General features: G+C 47.5%; 1 protein-coding gene across 9 annotated transcripts in view; it reads left to right on the top strand.

Annotated features, from left to right (window-relative positions):
* The window catches only part of TTLL11 (tubulin tyrosine ligase like 11), a 272,492-nt gene that overhangs the window by 82,723 nt on the left and 170,043 nt on the right, over positions 1-19,726 (top strand). For 6 of the 9 annotated variants that reach the window (XM_032165042.2, XM_058446119.1, XM_058446117.1 and 3 more), the window contains one exon: positions 18,040-18,615. The exons of 1 other annotated variant lie outside the window; for it this stretch is intronic. In XM_032165042.2, coding sequence (XP_032020933.1) covers positions 18,040-18,615 — 576 coding nt within the window. Of the gene's footprint in view, positions 1-113; positions 220-15,441; positions 15,858-18,039; positions 18,616-19,726 lie in introns of those variants that run through there. 2 more of the 9 variants (XM_058446116.1, XM_058446118.1) reach the window with 2 other exon arrangements.

Genomic DNA, 19,726 nt, shown 5'->3' with positions numbered 1-19,726 from the left:
ATTCTTACTTTATTCTGTGAGTTATAATATTTTACCATCAATATCTATTTTGATGCTCAAATTTATTTGAGATTTGGCCATGGAGGCCTGAATACTTTTTTTTTTTTAAGATGGAGTTTCACTCTTGTTGCCCAGGCTGGAATGCAGCGGCGTGATCTTGGCTCACCGCAACCTCTGCCTCCCGGGTTCAAGCGACTCTCCTGTCTCAGCCTCCTACAGGTGTCCGCCACCATGCCCAGCTAATTTTTTTGTATTTTTAATAGAGACAGGGTCATTTTCTGAGCACCCTTTTACTTCTACCACAACAAGATGTTCCAGGCTTTTCTTATATTTTTCCTGCCCTGCCCTGGACTCAGCCAATTCTCCAAGAAAGCCTGGTGTGTTTTCATGAGTGCCAGGTGTGCTTATTGCTACAGGGGTGTCATTCCAGTACCCTCTCCCCTACTTTTAATTCAAATTATTTGTGATGTTCTGTTTAGTATCCTGAAATGAAATATAAGCAACCTATACATGTAGTTGAAATAAAAACAACCCCACCCTAAATGCTTGCTAAAGCAGAAAAATAAGGAAAAGTTCTTTTTTTTTTTTTTTGAGAGAGCATCTCACTCTGCCACCCAGGAGTGCAGTGGCTCGATCTTGGCTCACCGCAGCCTCCGCCTCCCAGGTTCAAGCGACTCTCATGCCTCAGCCTCCTGAGTAGCTGGAATTACAGGCGTGTGCCACCACTTCCGGCTAATTTTTGTATTTTTAGTAAAGATGAGGTTTCATCATGATGGCCAGGCTGGTCTTGAACCTCCTGGCCTCAAGTAATCTGCCCGCCTTGGCCTCCCAAAGTGCTGGGATTACAGGTGTGAGCCACCACATGTGGCCAGAAAAGCTCTTTATAATGAAATGCTATACAATTCAATAAGTAAATATTTCGGCACTGTTATACTTTATGACATAACAAAGTGGTCAGATGCTACCACTACCTATAATGAATAAGTTTAGATATAAGAAAAGTGAGACAATATTTGACTGGTTATTATAGTCTCTCTCTTTAATATTTCTTCATATTTAACGTTTTAAACTATTTTCCTATATAATCACTGGGTGTTGTATGAGTAACTCAAATACCATGAGCCACAATATCATTAGTGATGTGATGTTTCTGAAATGTCAAATAGACTAAAAAAAAATCCAGAAAAAAAAGCAAAATGTAATTTCTCCTTACCTGATTCTTTTTTTTTTTTTTTTTGAGACAGAGTCTCGCTCTGTCACCCAGGCTGGAGTGCAGTGGCGCAATCTCCGCTCACTGCAAGCTCTGCCTCCCGGGTTCACGCTATTCTCCTGCCTCAGCCTCTCTGAGTAGCTGGGACTACAGGCGCCCGCCACCACGCCCGGCTAAATTTTTTTGTATTTTTAGTAGAGACGAGGTTTCACCGCGGTCTCGATCTCCTGACCTCATGATCCACCCGCCTCGGCCTCCCAAAGTGCTGGGATTACAAGCGTGAGCCACTGCGCCCGGCCTTTTTTTTTGACATCAAGTCTCGCTCTGTTACCCAGGCTGGAGAGTGCAGTGGTGTGATCTCAGCTCACTGCAGCCTCTGCCTCCTGGAATCAAGAAATTCTTCTGCTTCAGCCTCTCGAGTAGTTGGGATTGCAGGCACCCGCCACTATGCCCGGCTAATTTTTGTATTTTTAGTAGAGACGGGGGTTTCACCATGTTGGCCAGGCTGGTCTCAAACTCCTGACCTCAAGTGATCCACCCACCTTGGCCTCCTAAAGTGCTGGGATTACAGGCGTGAGCCACCGCGCCTGGCCCTTATTTACATGATTCTTATATTCTTGGAATATTGTGATACTCAGTTTTAACCCTGTAAAAGCACTTTATATGTAACATGGAGTTAGAGTCTAGGCTGTCTTCATGTTACATACGATAGATTATTCACCCTTATTAAGGTGTGGCAGGACTGCCCAGCTCATGGCTGTCAGTGTGGCACTCCAGGCCTCTGCCCAGTAATACCTTCCATACATTGTGACAGTGAAAAACACCCCTGGAAATTTCCAAAACCCTCCCTAGGTGGCAGTACCAGCCCCACTGAGTTCCACGGATGGATCCTTACGGAGCAGAAGTGTTTTCATCTCTTTTCCTTGAAGAACATGTTGTTATATTGCTGGAGGGCATTTGATTTTTGACACATTCCAGAATTATGTTTAACGCTATGGGTTTGCCTGATTCCCACTTTACTTTCTGAATCAGAATGGACCTGGTCTGTCTCCCTGCCTGGCTGGGGAAGTGGCCTGAGTTCATCGCCAGGGTAGCCAGAACTTGCGTGCAGAGAGGGCACCAGCAGGAAGGTTTGTGACCTCTCAGCGCAATGCCACCCTGCAGGCAACCTTATCGTAACCCTTGTTCTTTAGAGAATGTGTAGGATCTTGGTAGCCCTGAGCAGAATTATCAATGGGGTTATTCATACAAATGCCTCCATTGTACAGATAAGGAAACTGAGACCCAGAGAGGGAAAGAGACTTGGCTGAGTCACATAGCAAGTCAGACACTAATTAGGCCTTGAGTTGAAGTCAGTACCAACAAATAACCTAATCTTAGGGGTTGGAAAGGACCTGAGAGACCATCCAGGCAACTCCGCCGCCGAGTGGATCCCTTCCACACCTGGACAGATGGTCAGGCTCCAGCCTGTACTTGATCATCTTCAGAAACGGGCAATTTACCATTTCTCAAGGTACTTTGTCACATGACGGGACTGCTCTAACTTTTAAAATATTCCTGAGTTGACACATTGTTCCCTGTGTCTCATCCTCCTTTCCGTCCTCTCTGGGTGCAGTTTGGCCCTCTTGATCCCATGGGACATGCGTGTTACCTATAGCCCTTATGAGAACCCTTTAGAAATGCCAAAATTGTATCCATGTCTCCTGGGCTTCCTTCAGTCTCTGGCATTGTACTTGCACTGAGATTATTGTGATGAACCAAGCTGATGTGGTTCTTGTTTTTGTGGAGCTTTTATTACAGTAGGAAGACAAAGACTATACAAGTGTGAGCAGGTGCACTGAGGCTCACTGCCCCATGGCCTTCGCCAACGTGGTGTCATGGAAAGACTTGGGCCCTGGGGCTGGCCAGACTGCATTTGATTCCATCCACGGTGACATATGTGGCCTTGCAGTCCTGCTTTCAGTCTATCCAACTCAAATAATCACTATCTCATAAGGGCATTGGAAAGATGAACGAGAGAGTGTTAATAAGAATGCTGTATTGGGAGACCAAGGTGGGTGGATCACCTGAGGTCAGGAGTTTGAGATCAGCCTGACCAACATGGTGAAACACTGTCTCTACTAAAAAAATACAAAATTAGCTGGGCATGGTGGTGCATGCCTGTAATTCCAGCTACTTGGGAGGCTGACGCAGGAGAAGTGCTTGAACCTGGGAGGCGTAGGTTGCAGTGAGCTGAGATCGCACCATTGCACTCCAGCCTGGGCAATAAGAGTGAAACCCAGTCTCAAAAAAAAAAAAAAAAAAAAAAAGTGCTGTAAAGCATTCAGCATCCTGATGCTCAATGCATATTAGTTTCTTTCTCTTTCTCGTTCCTTCCCCGAGTCTGACATGTTTGGAGCATCTTCCAGAAAGGGCTTAAAGCTCAGGACAAAATGATTTATCAGAGGAAAATCAGCCAGATTTATCTCTGCTGCTCTTGAATTTCACCCTTTGGTTAGATAACCATGAGGTACTTTTTCTTTTTATTTTATTATTATTTTTTGAGACAGAGTCTCACTGTGTCACCCAGGCTAGAGTGTAATGGCATGGTCTCGGCTCACTGCAACCTCTGCCTCCTGGGTTCAAGCAATCCTCCCACCTCAGCCTCCCGAGTAGCTGGGACTACAGGTGCGTGCCACCACACCCGGCCACTTTTTGTATTTTTGTATTTTTAGTAGAGACGGGGTTTCACTTTGTTGGCCAGGCTGGTCTCGAAGTCCTGATCTCGTGATCCACCCACCTTGGCCTCCTGAAGTGCTGGGATTTTACAGGCGTGAGCCACCATGCCTGGCCGAGACACTTTAAACGTTATACAGGCAAAACATAAACAAGAAATGTGTGCAGCCAGGCGCGGTGGCTTATGTCTGTAATCCCAGCGCTTTGGGAGGCTGAGGCGGGTGGATCATGAGGTCAGGAGTTCGAGACCAGCCTGACCAACATAGTGAAACCCTGTCTCTACTAAAAATACAAAAAAATTAGCCGGGTGTGGTGGCGGGTGCCTGTAATCTCAGTTACTCAGGAGGCTGAGGAAGGAGAATCGCTTGAACCTGGGAGGCAGAGGTTGCAGTGAGCTGAGATTGCACCACTGCACTACAGCCTAGGCGACAGTGTGAGACTCCATCTCAAAAAAAAAAAAAAAAAAAAGGAACGTATGCATATTTCGATTAAAGTTGAAGGCAAAAAAGTAAATGGTCTCACAGATTAAATTGCCAAAATGTTATAATATATATTGACTAACGTCACCATTGACTAACATCGCCATATCACCATATCTTATATATGACATTATAATGAGTCCACATTATTAATCTGAATATGTATGAGTGCCTGTTGGTGTTCCCCAAGTACATTATAATTTTAAAAGCATTCCCTGACCATGCAAGTCTGGGAAGTGCTGGACTGGAGAGGTTTTATGATCATCTCTCTTTGACAGATGAAGATATTGATGCTATCGAGTAACACAGACCTTGCTGTTTCTTATACATATGTCTTCTGTGGCTGTTTAGCTCATGGCATTGTATCTTGACATCCTGAAACAGCCGTCCTGTTGAGACGGTAGCATAGCTGTTCTGTCTTTGTGGGTCGTAGGTGAGGTTTCCCTAAGCTGAGTGGACTTTCCAATGTCCAGTGAGTTGGCAGGGAGGCTCGACAGGCTGGGGATCTCTTTTTTTTTTTTTTTGAGACAGAGTCTCGCTCTGTTGCCAGACTGGGGTGCAGTGGCGTGCTCTCGGCTCACTGCAACCTCCACCTCCCAGGTTCAAGAGATTCTCCTGCCTCAGCCTCCCAAGTAGCTGGGACTACAGGCGTGTGCCACCATGCCCAGCTAATTTTTGTATTTTTAGTAGAGACGGGGTTTCACCATGTTGGCCAGGATGGTCTCCATCTCTTGACCTCGTGATCTGCCTGCCTCAGCCTCCCAAAGTGCTGGGATTACAGGTGTGAGCCACCGCACCCAGCCACTGGGGATCTCTTAAAGCTGAGCCTCCAGGGAATCTGGATGTTTTCCCAGGGGATGGGAAAACATTGCCTCTGCCATCTAAGGGCAAACTAAAGAGCTCTGTCATGCTGAGATGAGAGTATCCTGTAAACATAATTATCAGTGCCCTTCTCTGTGTTTATTTTCCTTCTCCTCTCCTTGAGTTATTAATAAAGTCTCAAAAGCTATGTCTATGGCTGCGGGGGCCTAAGGAAAGAGTTGGAGCCCAGGTGTTGTCCAGAGCATTAAAGGGCATCAAAACTTCCCTCCCTGTCCTAAGACCGTTGTGGTCGTGGTAGCGGCTGGCGAGATATCCCCAAAGGGAAAGTAAATTTGGAAGAGCAGTCAGGGCATCTGTTTCCCCAAAGAGAGGCTGCCTTCAGTGTCCCTCTCTGATTTATTAAGGAAGCAGAGAGGTTTCCTCGCAAATGACCACCCAGGTGAAGTGACTGGCTGGAGGTCAGGAAGTGGGTGCGGGGCTAACATTTCCTGGGAGCCCATGAGAGGGAGCTTAGCCCAAGGTCCTGTTGTCCCGTGGCCACCTGATGCCATTGAAATGGAAGTGAGGGAAACAGGCAGTGTTGATTTAAGGAAACCGTGGCTTCTGTAGCGGCCTCCGGTGGCACAGTAGGAGTTCCTTTGTAAAACTCAGCTCAGCTTGGCTTCCAACCAGCATGCTCATTTAGAACACCCTGGAGTTTCAGGGTGATCAAAGGCATGTACAAGTAATTCCTTACACGTCAACACCTTCATGCTTCTCCTTGAAATTTAAACCAGCAGTTGAAATCCAGAGGCATGCAGCAGATCTTGTTCTCACTCTTGTGGTGTAAATGATCAGGCTGAGTGTCCCGTTCCTGGGCAGGCATTTGGCTGCCCCGACCAGGCTCTCTGAGTGGCTGGGTGGGTGTTTAAAACAATCCTCTTGCTGTGTCGGTTTCCAGCCAGTTCTCTTTAGAGGTCAGAGCTGTTGCCCAGAAGCACCAGCTCTGCACTGCTGTCTCTGCCCACCCTGGGCTTGTGAACCTGATCCAAGCACAGGCTGTGCCACTGGGACTCAGGGCGAGTCCCCAAGGTGTCCATCTTGGCGACCTTGACCCCTGAAGTAGGCTTAGCTTCCCTGTCCTGCCCCCTCTCCCCCTTCATCTTTCCTACCCCCTGCCTTTTGGCTCACCACCTCCTGTGTGACCCACAGGTCGCCTGGCTTCGCTCAGTCTTGGATACTTATTTGTAACATTATTAAGAACAGTGTTGCAGCGGCTCATGCCTGTAAGCCTGTAATCCCAACACTTTGGAAGGCCAAGGTGGGTGGATCACCTGAGGTCAGGAGTTGGAGACCAGCCTGTCCAACATGGGGAAACCCCGTCTCTACTAAAAATACAAAAATTGGCCAGGTGTGTTGGCGCACGCCTGCAATCCCAGCTACTCGGGAGGCTGACGCAGGAGAATCACTTGAACCTCGGAGGCCGCGGTTGCAGTGAGCCGAGATCGTGCCATTGCACTCCAGCCTGGGCGACGAGTGAGACCCCATCTCAAGAAAACAAAAACCAAAAAACAGCGTTGCACACACATACACACAAACAAGGTACTGAAGAACAAAACAAAATAAAACCTGAAAAAGAAAAAAAAAACAGTATCAGTAGATTTCTCATAGCTTAGCTGTGGAGATTAAGTGAAATAACTATTGTAAGGCACCTCATAGGTGCTCATAAATGGTAGTTGTTACTGTTGTGTATTATTGTTAATAACATTTTAAAGTGTTACCAGAAATGGGTCCTGATCCAGACCCCAGGAGACGGTTCTTGTATCTCGTGCAAGAAAGAATTCAGGGCAAGTCCGGAAAGTGGATGCAAGTTTATTAAGAAGGTAGACAAATAAAAGAATGGCTTCTCCATACAACAGCCCCGAGGGCAGCTGGTTGCCCATTTTATGGTTCTTGATTACATGCTAAACAAAGGGTGGATTATTCATGCCTCCGTTTTTAGACCATATAGTGTAACTTCCTGACGTTGCCATGGTATTTGTAAACTGTCATGGCGCTGGTGGGAGTGTAGCAGTGAGGAGGACCAGAGGTCACTCTTGTTGCCATCTTGGTTTTGGTGGGTTTCAGCTGGCTTCTTGACAGCAAGCTGTTTTATCAGCAAGGTCTTTTTTTTTTTTTTTTTTTTTTTGAGACGGAGTCTCACTCTGTTGCCCAGGCTGGAGTGCAGTGGCGCGATCTCAGCTCACTGCAAGCTCCGCCTACGGGGTTCACGCCGTTCTCCTGCCTCAGCCTCCAGAGTAGCTGGGACTACAGGTGCCTGCCACCACACCTGGCTAATATTTTTGTATTTTTAGTAGAGATGGGGTTTCACCGTGTTAGCCAGGATGGTCTTGATCTCCTGACCTCGTGATCCGCCTGCCTCGGCCTCCCAAAGTGCTGGGATTACAGGCGTGAACCACTGCACCTGGCCATCACCAAGGTCTTTATGACCTGTATCTTGTGCCGACCTCCTGTCTCATCCTGTGACTTAGAATGCCTTCACCTTCTGCGAATGCAGCACAGTAGGTTTTAGCCTCATTCTACCCAGATCCTATTTAAGATGGAGTGGCTCTGGTTCAAACACCTCTAATAAAAGTATTAAGATGTATTAATACTCTAAGTAATGTATTTAGGGCTGTGAGCATTCCTCTAGGAACTGATATATGGACCTGCAGATGATATGATTTAGCAGAAAAAGTGTGGCCTTTGGAAATTGGAACACACGCCCATGTTCAGATCCTGGCTCCCCAGGGTATAAAGTGTGTGATTGGGGAAATAAATTACCCTGTAAGTGTCAGTTTCCTTGCCTGTGATGGGGGGGTGGTGGGTAATAATAATAGTATTAGATTGAATCACATGCAAATGTGTGTGTGCACGCATGCGTGTGGGGGTGTGTGTAGCTGGGTTTGACTTCTAAAAATGACAATTTCATGTGGCTCACCCTTTAATGCCTATCTCACAGGGTTGCTTATTAGAATGGAAAATAATGTATGGGAAGTGCCCAGCACAGAGCTTGTACTGCAGTCAGGTCGCCTAGGAAGCTATTGCAGCAATTCAGGTGAGAAATGCTGAGACGATTAAGGGACTGTAAGGTGTGTTCAGATGGAGAAATGTCAATTTGGTGTCTGGGTGGGGGTGAGTGATGCGGGAGAAGGTGATCTCAGATCTCTGGCTTGGGGACATGGATGGATGGTGGTAATGTTTACTGTTAGGGGGAACACAGGACGGGTAGAGTTGAGAGAAAAGACAATGAGCTTAGTTTTGGACGTGTCAAATTTGACGTATCTCATTGTATGAGTCTGGAGCCCAAGAGAGGTACGCTCCAGAGATAGAGAGTGCGGAGTTATCTGCTTTTGGGGCATACTTTAACTGAAGTCCAGGAAGTGGTTGGCATCACGCAGGATTAGCGTTCGAAGAAATGTCACCCGTGATCCTGGATAGAACATGACAGCATTGAACCAAATGAGACAGAGGCAGGTTCCCATAAGCATTTACTGAGTCCGCCTCCATTAAGGCTCTTCCAGTGCTAGCTAGGGATGTAGAGGGCAGGAGAATCTAGGGATGAGGGAAATACTGCCCCTGCCTTCAAGGAGATAGCAGTGTAGTTAACTCTGCCACATTTTTGTAGGCTCTTGGAATATGGGGAGAAACCTCTAGTTACAAAGCCTAAAAATGAAAATTCAGGGTCGGGTACGGTGGCTCATGTCCATAATCTCAGCACTTTGGGAGGCTGAGGCAGGAGGACTGCTTGAGCCCAGGAGTTCGAGACTAGCCTGGGCAACATAGCAAAACAATAAACAAACAAACAAATAAATAAGTCAATGAAAATGCTATTGCCTGTCGTGTAGGATTAGATCTCATGTATACATATTGATGTGCCTAGTGCACTGCCTGGCACTGATCAATACTGCAATTGCTCAATACTGCAATTGAGCAATACTGCTAGTTTAGCCAAAAGAGCACTGGGAGGGAGGGCACCTTGTTTGAGTGTTGCAAAATAAGACATTGATATTCTTGCATTAAAAAAAAAAAAAGTGTAGGCTGGGCACGTTGGCTCACACCTGTAATCCCAGCACTTTGGGAGGTCGAGGCAGGTGGATCACTTGAGGTCAGGAATTTGAGACCAGCCTGACCAACATAGTGAAACTCCGTCTCTACTGAAATACAAAAATTATCCAGCTCTGGTGGCGGGTGCCTATAATCCCAGCTACTCGGGAGGTAGAGGCACGAGAATCGCTTGAACCCAGGAGGCGGAGGTTGCAGTGAGCCGAGATCATGCCATTGCACTCCAGCCTGGGTGACAGAGTGAGACTTTGTCTCAAAAAACAAAACAAAACAAAAAAGCTGTTTAATGTGTAAATTATGGCAGGACTGCAAGGGACATAGGACTGTGGTGTGGGGAAGGAGGAAAAGCTGGGCCCAGTGATCTGAAGCGCCTGTGACTATAACCAGTCATATACATTCAGAAGTGAGCTGAAGATTATGTAGCCAGTTGATTAGCAGGAAATCCTCACTATTGGAAAAACGATTTTAGCTGCAAGGGGAGCTTACTCAGCAGTGGGGTGTTATGTTCCAGGCAGGCTCAGCTGTGATGTCTTCTGGGCTCTCAGTAGGAGACTTGGGGAAGGAGAATGAGGCTGTGGGCCAGGGAGATGAGGCAGGCTGTGGGCTGGACTCTGATGGGGTGGTCCCCAGGAGTTGGGAAATGAGAGGCTGACACCCAGGCAGACCCAGGAAACAGCCGAGTCTTAGGAGATGGGTCCCAGCGACCCATGGGCGAGCACTGGAGGATAGGATAGGCAGGAGCTGAGACTCCGGCCAAGTAGGTTGGAATGAGCCTCACCTGGGAATCTGATCACTTAGGAGGATGATCAGGAAACCAAGGCAGCCTAATCCAAATAAAATGAAATGCTAAAAATAGTACCGTAAGAGGGAGTAAGTAGCTTGGCCAAGGTCCTACAGCTAGGAAGTGGCTGAGCTGAGATCTGAACCCAGATCTGCCTGACCCCGAAGCCCACGCCCTCTCTGCAGCTGCTGCTTGCAGACATCCAGTATGTGGACTCGGAGGAGGTAAAGGGAAGCTGCAGTCTGAGGGCCCCCACGTGCGCCCGTGTCACCCAGGGCCCTTAGGAAGCTAGGCTTCAGGCCAAGCAAGCTGGGTTTAGAACCCACGTGGTAGGGGAATTAGGTGGTGCTGGACAGAGGCTGGCTGGGACTGCACTGTGGGGAAGGAGTGGGGAGGCCAGGCAGGGCTGACTCGCCAGGCTGTGTTCTCACTCCCCTCAGCTCCAGCAGTTAGGGGCAGGGTGTGAGAAGGGACCTGAGAGGAAAATGGACAGTCTCACAGTATGACTGGGCCCTTCCTATTAAACAGGTTTCAGTGTCCCGGGCGTGTTCTAGAGAGGCTTTTTGGTTGCTCACTAATGATGGGTAGATTATGGCTCACAGAAGGCTGCTGTTCTCCAAAAGCGGGGTCCATTAAGTTGCATTGGCAGCAGGGTGGCGTTGGGGTAAAGCATGTGGAGAGGCTGTTCCTTGCCCCTCGAGTTTTCTGAGCAGAAGCACCAGCTGCCTTGAGCAGCCGTGTGATGCTGTGTCCACCTCCACAGTGAACTTGAGAACATCTTCAAAGAAAGGGCAGCGTGGCCCAGAACTGACGCTTTAGTTCCACCTTCTAGCTAGATGACTGTAGATTTCTCACTGGACACTCTGGGCCTCAATTTCCTCATTCTCCATAGAGTGGAGAGTTGGCAATTACATAAAGTAATATCTTTGCAGAGCATCAAAATTTATAATAGCAGCAAACAAATGTGTTCAGAACAAGAATGAAAGAGGGTACTTATTCCAAGCTTTCTTCTGAAAGATTTCTTCAGATCCCTGAATTAATTATGGTAGAAAGAGCTTAGGGTTGGATATCAGAAGATTTAATGTATTATTTAGGTTGGTGCAAAAGTAATTGTGGTTTTCACATACTTTCCCTAATAGTTCTGGTTCTGCTACTAGCTGTGTGGCCTTGGGCAAGTCTCCTTGCCCCTTGGCCTCAGTTTCTTTGTTTATAAAGTGTGTACGTGTGCATGTGTGTGCGTGTGCTCGCATGTGTCTACTCGTGTATACGTGTGTGTGCATGTGTGTGTGTCTGTGTGTGTAGTGATGACTCCTTCCTGGGCCTCAAAGGGCTGGTCATGAAGATATGGGGAAGCTCAATATGGAGAAAGACTTTGGGAAGGAAAAGATGTCTGTATAGAGGGTTGCAGGCCGGGAAAGGATTCTCAGAGGGAACTTCCCAAGGGACCATAGATGATGGGCAGGAGCTTTACAGGCAAAGAAGGGGCAGGAGGCCAGTGGAGGTTCAGGGAAAGCCAGTGTAAAGGCATCGAGGCGAGAGAGAGGACAGGAGGGAAGGGCAGGAAGCGAGACTGCCAGGGTGCGTTGGTGCTGGCTGCCAAGGAAGGGAGGGCCATCCAGGCATGAGAGGAGTGCGTGCAGGGGGTCAGCCCCAACTCCTCAGGGGTGATCCATGCCACTGCCCCAGTAAACTCAGGTTACTCATCAGTGATAAGCCGAACGGGGTTGCTTTCTTTGCTGCTTAGATTTTCTTAACTGGAGCTCTTCAAAAGCCAGTGAGTGGTGAAAATGTTTGCCCACACAGTGGCAGGCACTACTTCTCACGGGCCCGTGGTTCCCGCACTCACCACGGAGCTGAGAGGTCTGTTCGGATACCTGGGCTCCAGTTCGAGGTATGCTTCATCTGAGTTTAGAGTCTGAGTCTCATCCCTGTTGGACGGCAGCTCTTATTCTTTCTAAGCTTGGGAGAGTTGTTTTATCAGAATTAAGCATCTGTAGGAGATATTGGACAACCTGGCCCGGTTCCGATGAATAGTAAAGGGCTTGTGGGATATTATAAAGTCCTAAATTAGCTCTGTCTGGAGTTGTGCAAATAATACTCATTTGGTGAAGTGAATTCCTCCTCTTCTTGTCCCCACTTTCCTTCAATGAGATCTGCTCCTCTCCCTGTAGTCCCTAAATCTGTTCATGGTACCGTCACCCCTCCCAAAATTGCTGAAGTCCCAAACCGTGAGCTAACCCATGACCCTTTCCTCTCTCCCCTTTCACATCTGTCCCGTCACCAGGTGCCCCGATTCTACCTCTTCTCTCAGCTCCCTATTTCAACTCTGTTGTCCCTGCCCCAGCACAGGCCTTTGGACCTTTGATAGCCTTGAGACCTTCCTACACCTGGTTTCCCTCCTTCCAAACTATCTTCCTCCTGGGTGCCCTGGTGATGTGTGGATGCACGTCCCTCGCCAGTTGAAACTCCACCCTTCGCCTGCAGATCAAGTATAAATACAAGATGTTTTGGGGTCTGTTCTGCCCATTCCAGCCTCTGGCTCCCAGGTGCCCTCGTCTTCCTCCCCATCCTGTTTCTGGGTAATCTGGCCCATTGCGAGGGTCTCGGCCATCCTCGGGGGCCTGATGACCCCAGATCTCTCTTCCAAGCTCCAGACATATTTCCCAGGGACCACAAACCTCTCCAGGTGCGTGCCCTCCAGGGTCCTCTGCCCAGCTCATCATCTTCCCACTGCCTCCCCCCAGCCTTTCCTCCTCCCCTTATATTCCCTGTGACTACCTAGACATAGGGGAATGATCCTTTATGTTCCTGTCTCCCTCTCCCAGTCATCCAGTTTTGTCGATTTTAGCTCCAAAATATTTCCCAAACCTCTCTCCTTCCCTCTGACTCCACTGCAGCCTCAGTTTGGGCTTTTCCTCTCTGCCCCAGACCATCCAACCACTTGGGTACATTTTCTATGTGGCAGCCTGAGGCATCATCCCATAGCACACATCTAATTAAGTTGCTTTCTTCTGAAAACCTTTCAGGGAGTCCCCATCATTTTAGGACATTGCTCAAACCCCCTAAACCAAATTCCAGGGCCTTCCCTATGAGGCCCTTACCTCCTAGCTAGGCCTGATCTTCCTCCATCTCCTTTCTTCTCATACATCTCTCATTCATTCTGGCATGGGCTCTGGAATCTGCCTGCTTGGGTTCAAATCCTGGCTTAGTGGCCTATTGGCTGTGTAATCTTTGGCAAGTTACTTGACATCTCTGGGCCTCCCTCTCCCTATGTGTAAAATAGGATTGTTGTGAGGATTAAGTGAGATAATACCTCCAAAGTGCTTGGAACAATGCCTGACCCATAATAAGTGCTCAGTAAGTGTCTGCTAATGTCGTTATTGTTATTGATGGTGGTGGTGGTATCTGGCCCCTGCCAATCTCACTAGTAGGATTTCCATGTGCACACTCCCTCCACCTCTTACGTTCTCCAGCCGTCGGAACTGTCTGCAGTTTCCCAGAAGTGTCCTGCCCGCTCCTGCCTTCATAACCCCCCACCGAAGCAGCACATCATCTGCCCGAGTCCTTCCCTTCTGCCTCACTGCCCTGTCTCCCACTCTGCCCCAACAGGACATTCTTGCCCTTTCCTAGGTGACCTCACTGCAGACTGCCTTCCATCTTAAGTGGACTCAGAAATTGCCTTGAACATTGAGGTAGGAATTTGCCCTGGGTACCAGGCTTATATCCCTAAGGCTGGCAGGGGCTGGCCCTGCCTCCTGTCTGGCATGCACTGTGTGACGCTGATTTTGTCTACCAGAGGCTTGTTTTTGCCTGAGATCTGTAGCATGTGCCTGTGACATCAAAGGTCTGAGTTGCTAAGATTGGATGCAAATCCACCTGAGTGACAAAGGACTGCCCTAACTGGTTTTGACTTCCCCGGTATTGCAGACACAGTATTTCTTCAGAAATTGGCCTCTTACCTGCCCCTCATTGCTAATAATGTTTTGTGGCTTGATATTCTAGTTGCTGAATTTCTCCCTCCAAACACTTTAGCTTGCTTCCTGCAAATGCCCTGCTGATTTCCTCAAATGCATCATAAATCTCAGAGCCAAATCTCCTCCTCTTATAGATCATCCCATTGTGCTGATCCCAGCAGCACAGCGGGAACTCTCCGACGTGATGAATGCCACTTGTGTGTTTGTAACGCAGCCTTCGACTGTGGTGATATCAAGACAAATCATGGTTCAGCATTTGCTCGCTGGCGGAAGCCAGGGACCTTAGTCTGACCCCTTTATTTTATAGGTGACTACAACAAAGCCCAGAAAGTTAGGTGACTTTCTCGAGATCACACAGTCAGAAACAATTGGGACTAAAATCCAGATTTTCTGTTTTTCACTGTAGTACTATCTCTAACTTACCAAAAGCTATGACTTAAAAAAATTAAAAATTAATCTCAAAATTTTGGTAAAATATACATGACAAGATTTACCAGAATAACCATTTTTAAATGTACATTGCGTGTACGTTGAGTGTACAGTGGCATTAAGTACGTTCACATTTTTGTACAACTATCATCCATGTCCAGAACTTTTTTCATCTTGCAAAACTGAAACTCTGTACCCAATAATCATTAACTCTCCATTCCCTCCCACCCCAGCCCTGGAAAACACCATTGGAATTTCTGTCTCTATGAATTTGACTGCTCTAGGTACCTCATATAAGTGCATTCTTACTTAGTAGTATTTGTCTTTTTGGGTCTAGTTTATTTCACTTAGCATAGTATCCTCAGGATACATCCATTTTGTGCCATGTGTGAGAATTTCCTTCCTTCTTAAGGCTAAATAATATTTCATTTGTAGTGGTGTTTCTTTAAGACCATTTTAATATCTTAGTAGAGTATCTTACTGCTCAGTAGTGTTGGAATTTTGAACGGGATGACTTTCCCAGTAGCGTTTTCTAAATGTCCACTAGGGGGCAGTAAAAGCCACATAAATTTTTCAATAGGCCCGCAGAGTGCCAGGCAATTAGGCCACTACCTCCTCTGTGTATCTCTTTCAGCCATCCGTGTATACCGTTACAAGGTAATAGATTTCAGGTCCAACAGCAGGTTTGGATAAAACTAGAGATACCAGCGTAAGTGCGAGTCTTCCTCACACTCCAGCTAACACCAGTGCAGAATACTTCAATATGCTGGTTTCAGATGGTATTTTTATTTAATTCTCTTAGTCCAGTGATTCTCAGACAGAGTGCTCATCAGAATCACCTGCGGTGATTTTTCCAAAATACACATGCCCAGGTCTCATCTCAGATCGATTAAATCAGAATTGCTGAGACTGGGGCCCAGGTATATCGATGATATTTTCATTCTGGTCCATGACTTCTTTTTAAGAGCCAACGTGTTACTTTTTAACTTTAATAACTGATGGGAAAGGGTCATTCTTGAATAAACCTCAGAGGAGAGTGAATATGAATTCTGAAAAATGTTTCTCTTTTTAGGGTAGTAGTGGCGGAAGGGTCTGGTGGCTATGGGAACCACGTTCTGAACAATTGTGAGGGTTTCCTATAAATCACACCTGCGCTTTAACCGGCAAGGAACCCAGACAGAAGATTTGAAACTGGGGCAGTCTGACCAACTCAGGATCTACAGATATAGTTCCTGGATGGCCATACTCAGGGCCAAAATCTTTAGGGTGAGGCCAGAGCACAGACCTCAGTACTGTCTGATGCATTAGGAGGATCCTTCCTACAGTAAGAAGAGGAACAAGAGATCTTCAGTTTTATCTTAGAGGTAAAAATGGCACCGTGAACTTGAGGTGGGGTCAGGAGACCTCAGTTCTCATCCTGACCATACTGCCAGCCAGTTATGGGACCCAAGGGAAGTCATGTCACCTCTCTGAGCCTCAGTTTCCCCCTTGACTTTTGAGAGTACTGGGTGATGTTGATCCCTGAGGATTCTTCTAGTTCTAAAAATTCAATGATTCTATGAGTATTAATAATCTTGATTTGTATGGCACTATTCTGGCAAAGAGCAGAAGAAATATTCAGGAGTCCAATGAGTGACGGAGACTATTGACCAGGTAGTTTAATTTATTTAAGGCATATACATGGAATTCAAAGGAGAAAATATTGCTCTGGATAATATATTGAACTGTTAGTGTCTTCGGCATAGCAAAAGCTTTCCAGAGGGAAAAATTTCCCATCAGTGCAAACCTGACATTTTTCACTTCCTGATCCATAACTGCCATTTGTCCAGCACACTTATATTTACTGTAAAGGGCCAAGTGTATGAATGCTTTGGTTGAATATTAAATAACTACATAAACGTCAAGGTCACAGTTGCAAGACAGCCTCAGTGGAAGGCCCTGGGAGGCTTGCATTGATCTCTTGTGAAGTTCCATTCTCGGATCCTGCTGACAAGGGAAACAATTGATGTGGACCATTATTAAGGCTTTAAGTGTTTCTCCATTGTTAAAGATCTTTTACAAGCCCGGAATAAGTGATAGTGCCCAAGGAATTGGCAAAAGCTTCATTTAGAAATATAGGCTGGTCAAAGAGATAAGCGCAAGGCACAAGCCAGAGTGCAGATGTCCTGGCTTGGGCTTACACAGCAAAGGTGGAGAGCTGAGAGGAGTCCCTCACTGGGGCACCCACCAACTCAGCCTGCCAGGCACTGCTCTCAGAAGCTGCAGAGAGCGTGGCTCCCTCTTTCAAATCCACCCTTACGTTTCCTCCAGCTTCTCTCTGCTCGTGAAAACCTCCTCTCCTGCCATTTCAGTCCATCCGCTCTCCATAGCTGCAGGAAGCACCTCACCAGCATCGGGGGCAATGGGGCGAGGATGAATTATGCAGACCCACAGGTCCAGACCGACTATCTGGACTGGTCAAGTGCCTGGATAGTTAACTATGTGAGTGTTCTGCTGACCTGGAGCGGGGAGGAGAGCAAATACTGTGGACGATGGGATCTTCTTTCAAAAAGCTCTCAACAGACAGAAGGATTGTTCAGGTCTACCAGATGAACTTTAGAAGGGATGTAAACATAAAACAAACATTTCCTGTGCACTAGCTCGGCTCCGTGTTTGGTGTTGCGCTCAGCCCTTTGTACGTTTTAGTTTATTTCATCCTTATGATGACCCAGTGAGGGTAGGTGTCTATATCCCCATTTTTAAAGTGAGGAAACCAAGACGTGGTAGGATAGAGGAAGGTCCAAAGGCTTCAGTCGTCGGTCTAGATTCCGAACCCAGTTCTGCCCCCACGTTAGCTGGCAAGTCACTTCGTCTTCTAAAAAGAGCGACAGCCAGGCTTCGGACTGTCTTTTATTTCTCAGGTTCTAGGTGCTTAGCCTCTTGCGTTTATGACTGCATTTAATCCTCAAAACAACCTTTCTCCTATTTCACAGATGGAAAGGGTGTGGATAACTTAAGTCACTTGTCCGAGGCTGCAGGGTAAGGAGCAGGGCCAGTGTCTGAGCCCAGGCCATCTGACTCCAACACCCATGCCCTTAGCAACTGCTGTACCCTCTCTGTTCCCGACATAAAAAGGCACAACCATATTTTCTGTGAGAGTTAGATGAGCTAATTAGGTAAGTGCCTGAAACAGTGCCTGGCATTTCACAGGCGCTCATAAATGATATTAGCTCACCATCATTATCATTCTCGGCACTATTATTAGTTATATGACCTGTTCAAAGTGGTAGCTAATAACTGGCGAAACAGGATTTGAACCCAGGTCTCGTGACTGCCAATCCATGACACTCTCCACCTCGCTCTGGAGCACAAGACTGGGGACAGTCCTGATGTCACCATCTCAGTACCTTGTGCAGTGTCATCTCCATGGAAGATGCTCAGCCCCTACTCAGATCGGCAGGGATCATCTTGTCACTCATTCACCACACATTTGCTAAGGCCCTGCTCTGTGTTAGGGATCCAGAGGGAAAAGAATATAATGCCGGCCATCCTTTCTTCCCCTCCCAGGTTCAAATGGTGAAAGACGATGACCCCTCCTGGAAGCCCACTTTTATCGTGAAACCTGATGGTGGTTGTCAGGGTGACGGAATCTACCTCATTAAAGACCCCAGTGACATCCGCCTGGCAGGGACCCTCCAGAGCAGGCCGGCGGTGGTCCAGGAGTACATCTGCAAACCTCTCCTTATCGACAAGCTCAAGTTTGATATCCGTCTGTATGTCTTACTCAAGTCCTTGGACCCCTTAGAGATTTATATAGCCAAAGACGGACTCTCTAGGTTTTGTACCGAGCCATATCAGGAGCCCACCCCCAAAAACCTGCACCACATCTTTATGCACTTAACCAACTATTCACTGAACATCCACAGCGGCAACTTCGTCCATTCGGACAGTGCTAGCACCGGCAGCAAAAGGACTTTTTCCAGCATCCTTTGTAGACTGTCTTCCAAAGGTGTTGACATCAAGAAGGTCTGGTCTGACATCATCTCCCTGGTGATTAAGACAGTCATTGCGCTGACTCCAGAGCTCAAAGTCTTCTACCAGTCAGACATCCCCACGGGGAGGCCGGGCCCGACGTGCTTCCAGGTAACCATTGCCAGTTCCCAGCCTGCGTTTCCAGCCTTGATCGGCCTCAAGAGGGCTCTCTGGCTTCGTGTGGGATGAGTGATGGGGGTGGGGGGGATGGCCAGAGGAGGGGACAGGGTTGGTGGTGCTGTGGGCTTGGGTGTTAAACCCTGGGCCCAACTTCCAGCTTTCTGTTTTGCTCGCTGTGTGATTTGGGGCAAGCTGCTTCCCTTGTGTTACTTGTAAAATGACATGAAGAATACCTGCCTTAAAAGGTTCTTTTAAGAATTAAATGAGATAACATGTGTGAAGCAGAGTTTTACATTCATTCGTTTACTCATTCATTCATTCACTTACTCATTCAACAACCTTTGCCACATGCTTAGTAGGGGTCAGGCATTGTCCTGGGTTCTATTGAGACAGCAAGTCAGGGCCCTGCTTGCTGATGCATAGAGTCTGTTGTGAGAGACATATAATTTAAGAAGCAATGATTATGGAGGGTTATAAGTGCTAGAGTACAATAGGAAACGTCTGAGGTGCTGAGATCGTGGGGCCACGTAACATTCTCCGGGCGGGAGTGGCATGGTCAGGGAAGGCTTCCCAGAAGAAATGGCAGTTGAACTGAAACCTGGAGCAAGAGTTAGATGAAGCAGGAAAAACTGGGTAGGGGTGGGGGAGGCAAAGGGTTCCAGGTGGAAATGTGCTGAAGCCAGAGAAGTGAGTGGGAAGCAGGAGGCACTGGAAGAGGTTGAGTATGGTTGCCAGGTGGGGTTTAAGGCAGAGATGTGGGGGGAGATGAGGGAAGGTGAGGTGGGAGAGGAAGGTAGGGGCTGTGTCGAGAGCCCGGGTATCGGTGGGGGCAGGGTCCCTGGAGAATTTTAAGCAGGGGAAAGATGCACTCCGATTTGCATGTTACAAAGAACAGTGTGTCTACAGGGTAGAGAACACACTGAGACAAGGCCGGGAGTGGGGAGGTCCCTAGGAGACAGTTGCTTTCACATGAGCTGGAGAGGATGCTGGTATGGACTGGGAAGGTTGTGGTGCAGGTAGGGGGGATAGACAGATCTGGGTACCAGGGAAGGAGCAAGAAGGGCTCAGCTTGGTGACTAGATGAGGCTGGAGAGAGAGGAGA

The sequence above is a fragment of the Hylobates moloch genome, unplaced genomic scaffold (genome assembly GCF_009828535.3).
Source record: "Hylobates moloch isolate HMO894 unplaced genomic scaffold, HMol_V3 SCAFFOLD_10, whole genome shotgun sequence".
NCBI classification, from domain to species: Eukaryota; Metazoa; Chordata; class Mammalia; order Primates; family Hylobatidae; genus Hylobates; species Hylobates moloch.
This window is presented reverse-complemented; position numbering and strand designations above follow the sequence as displayed.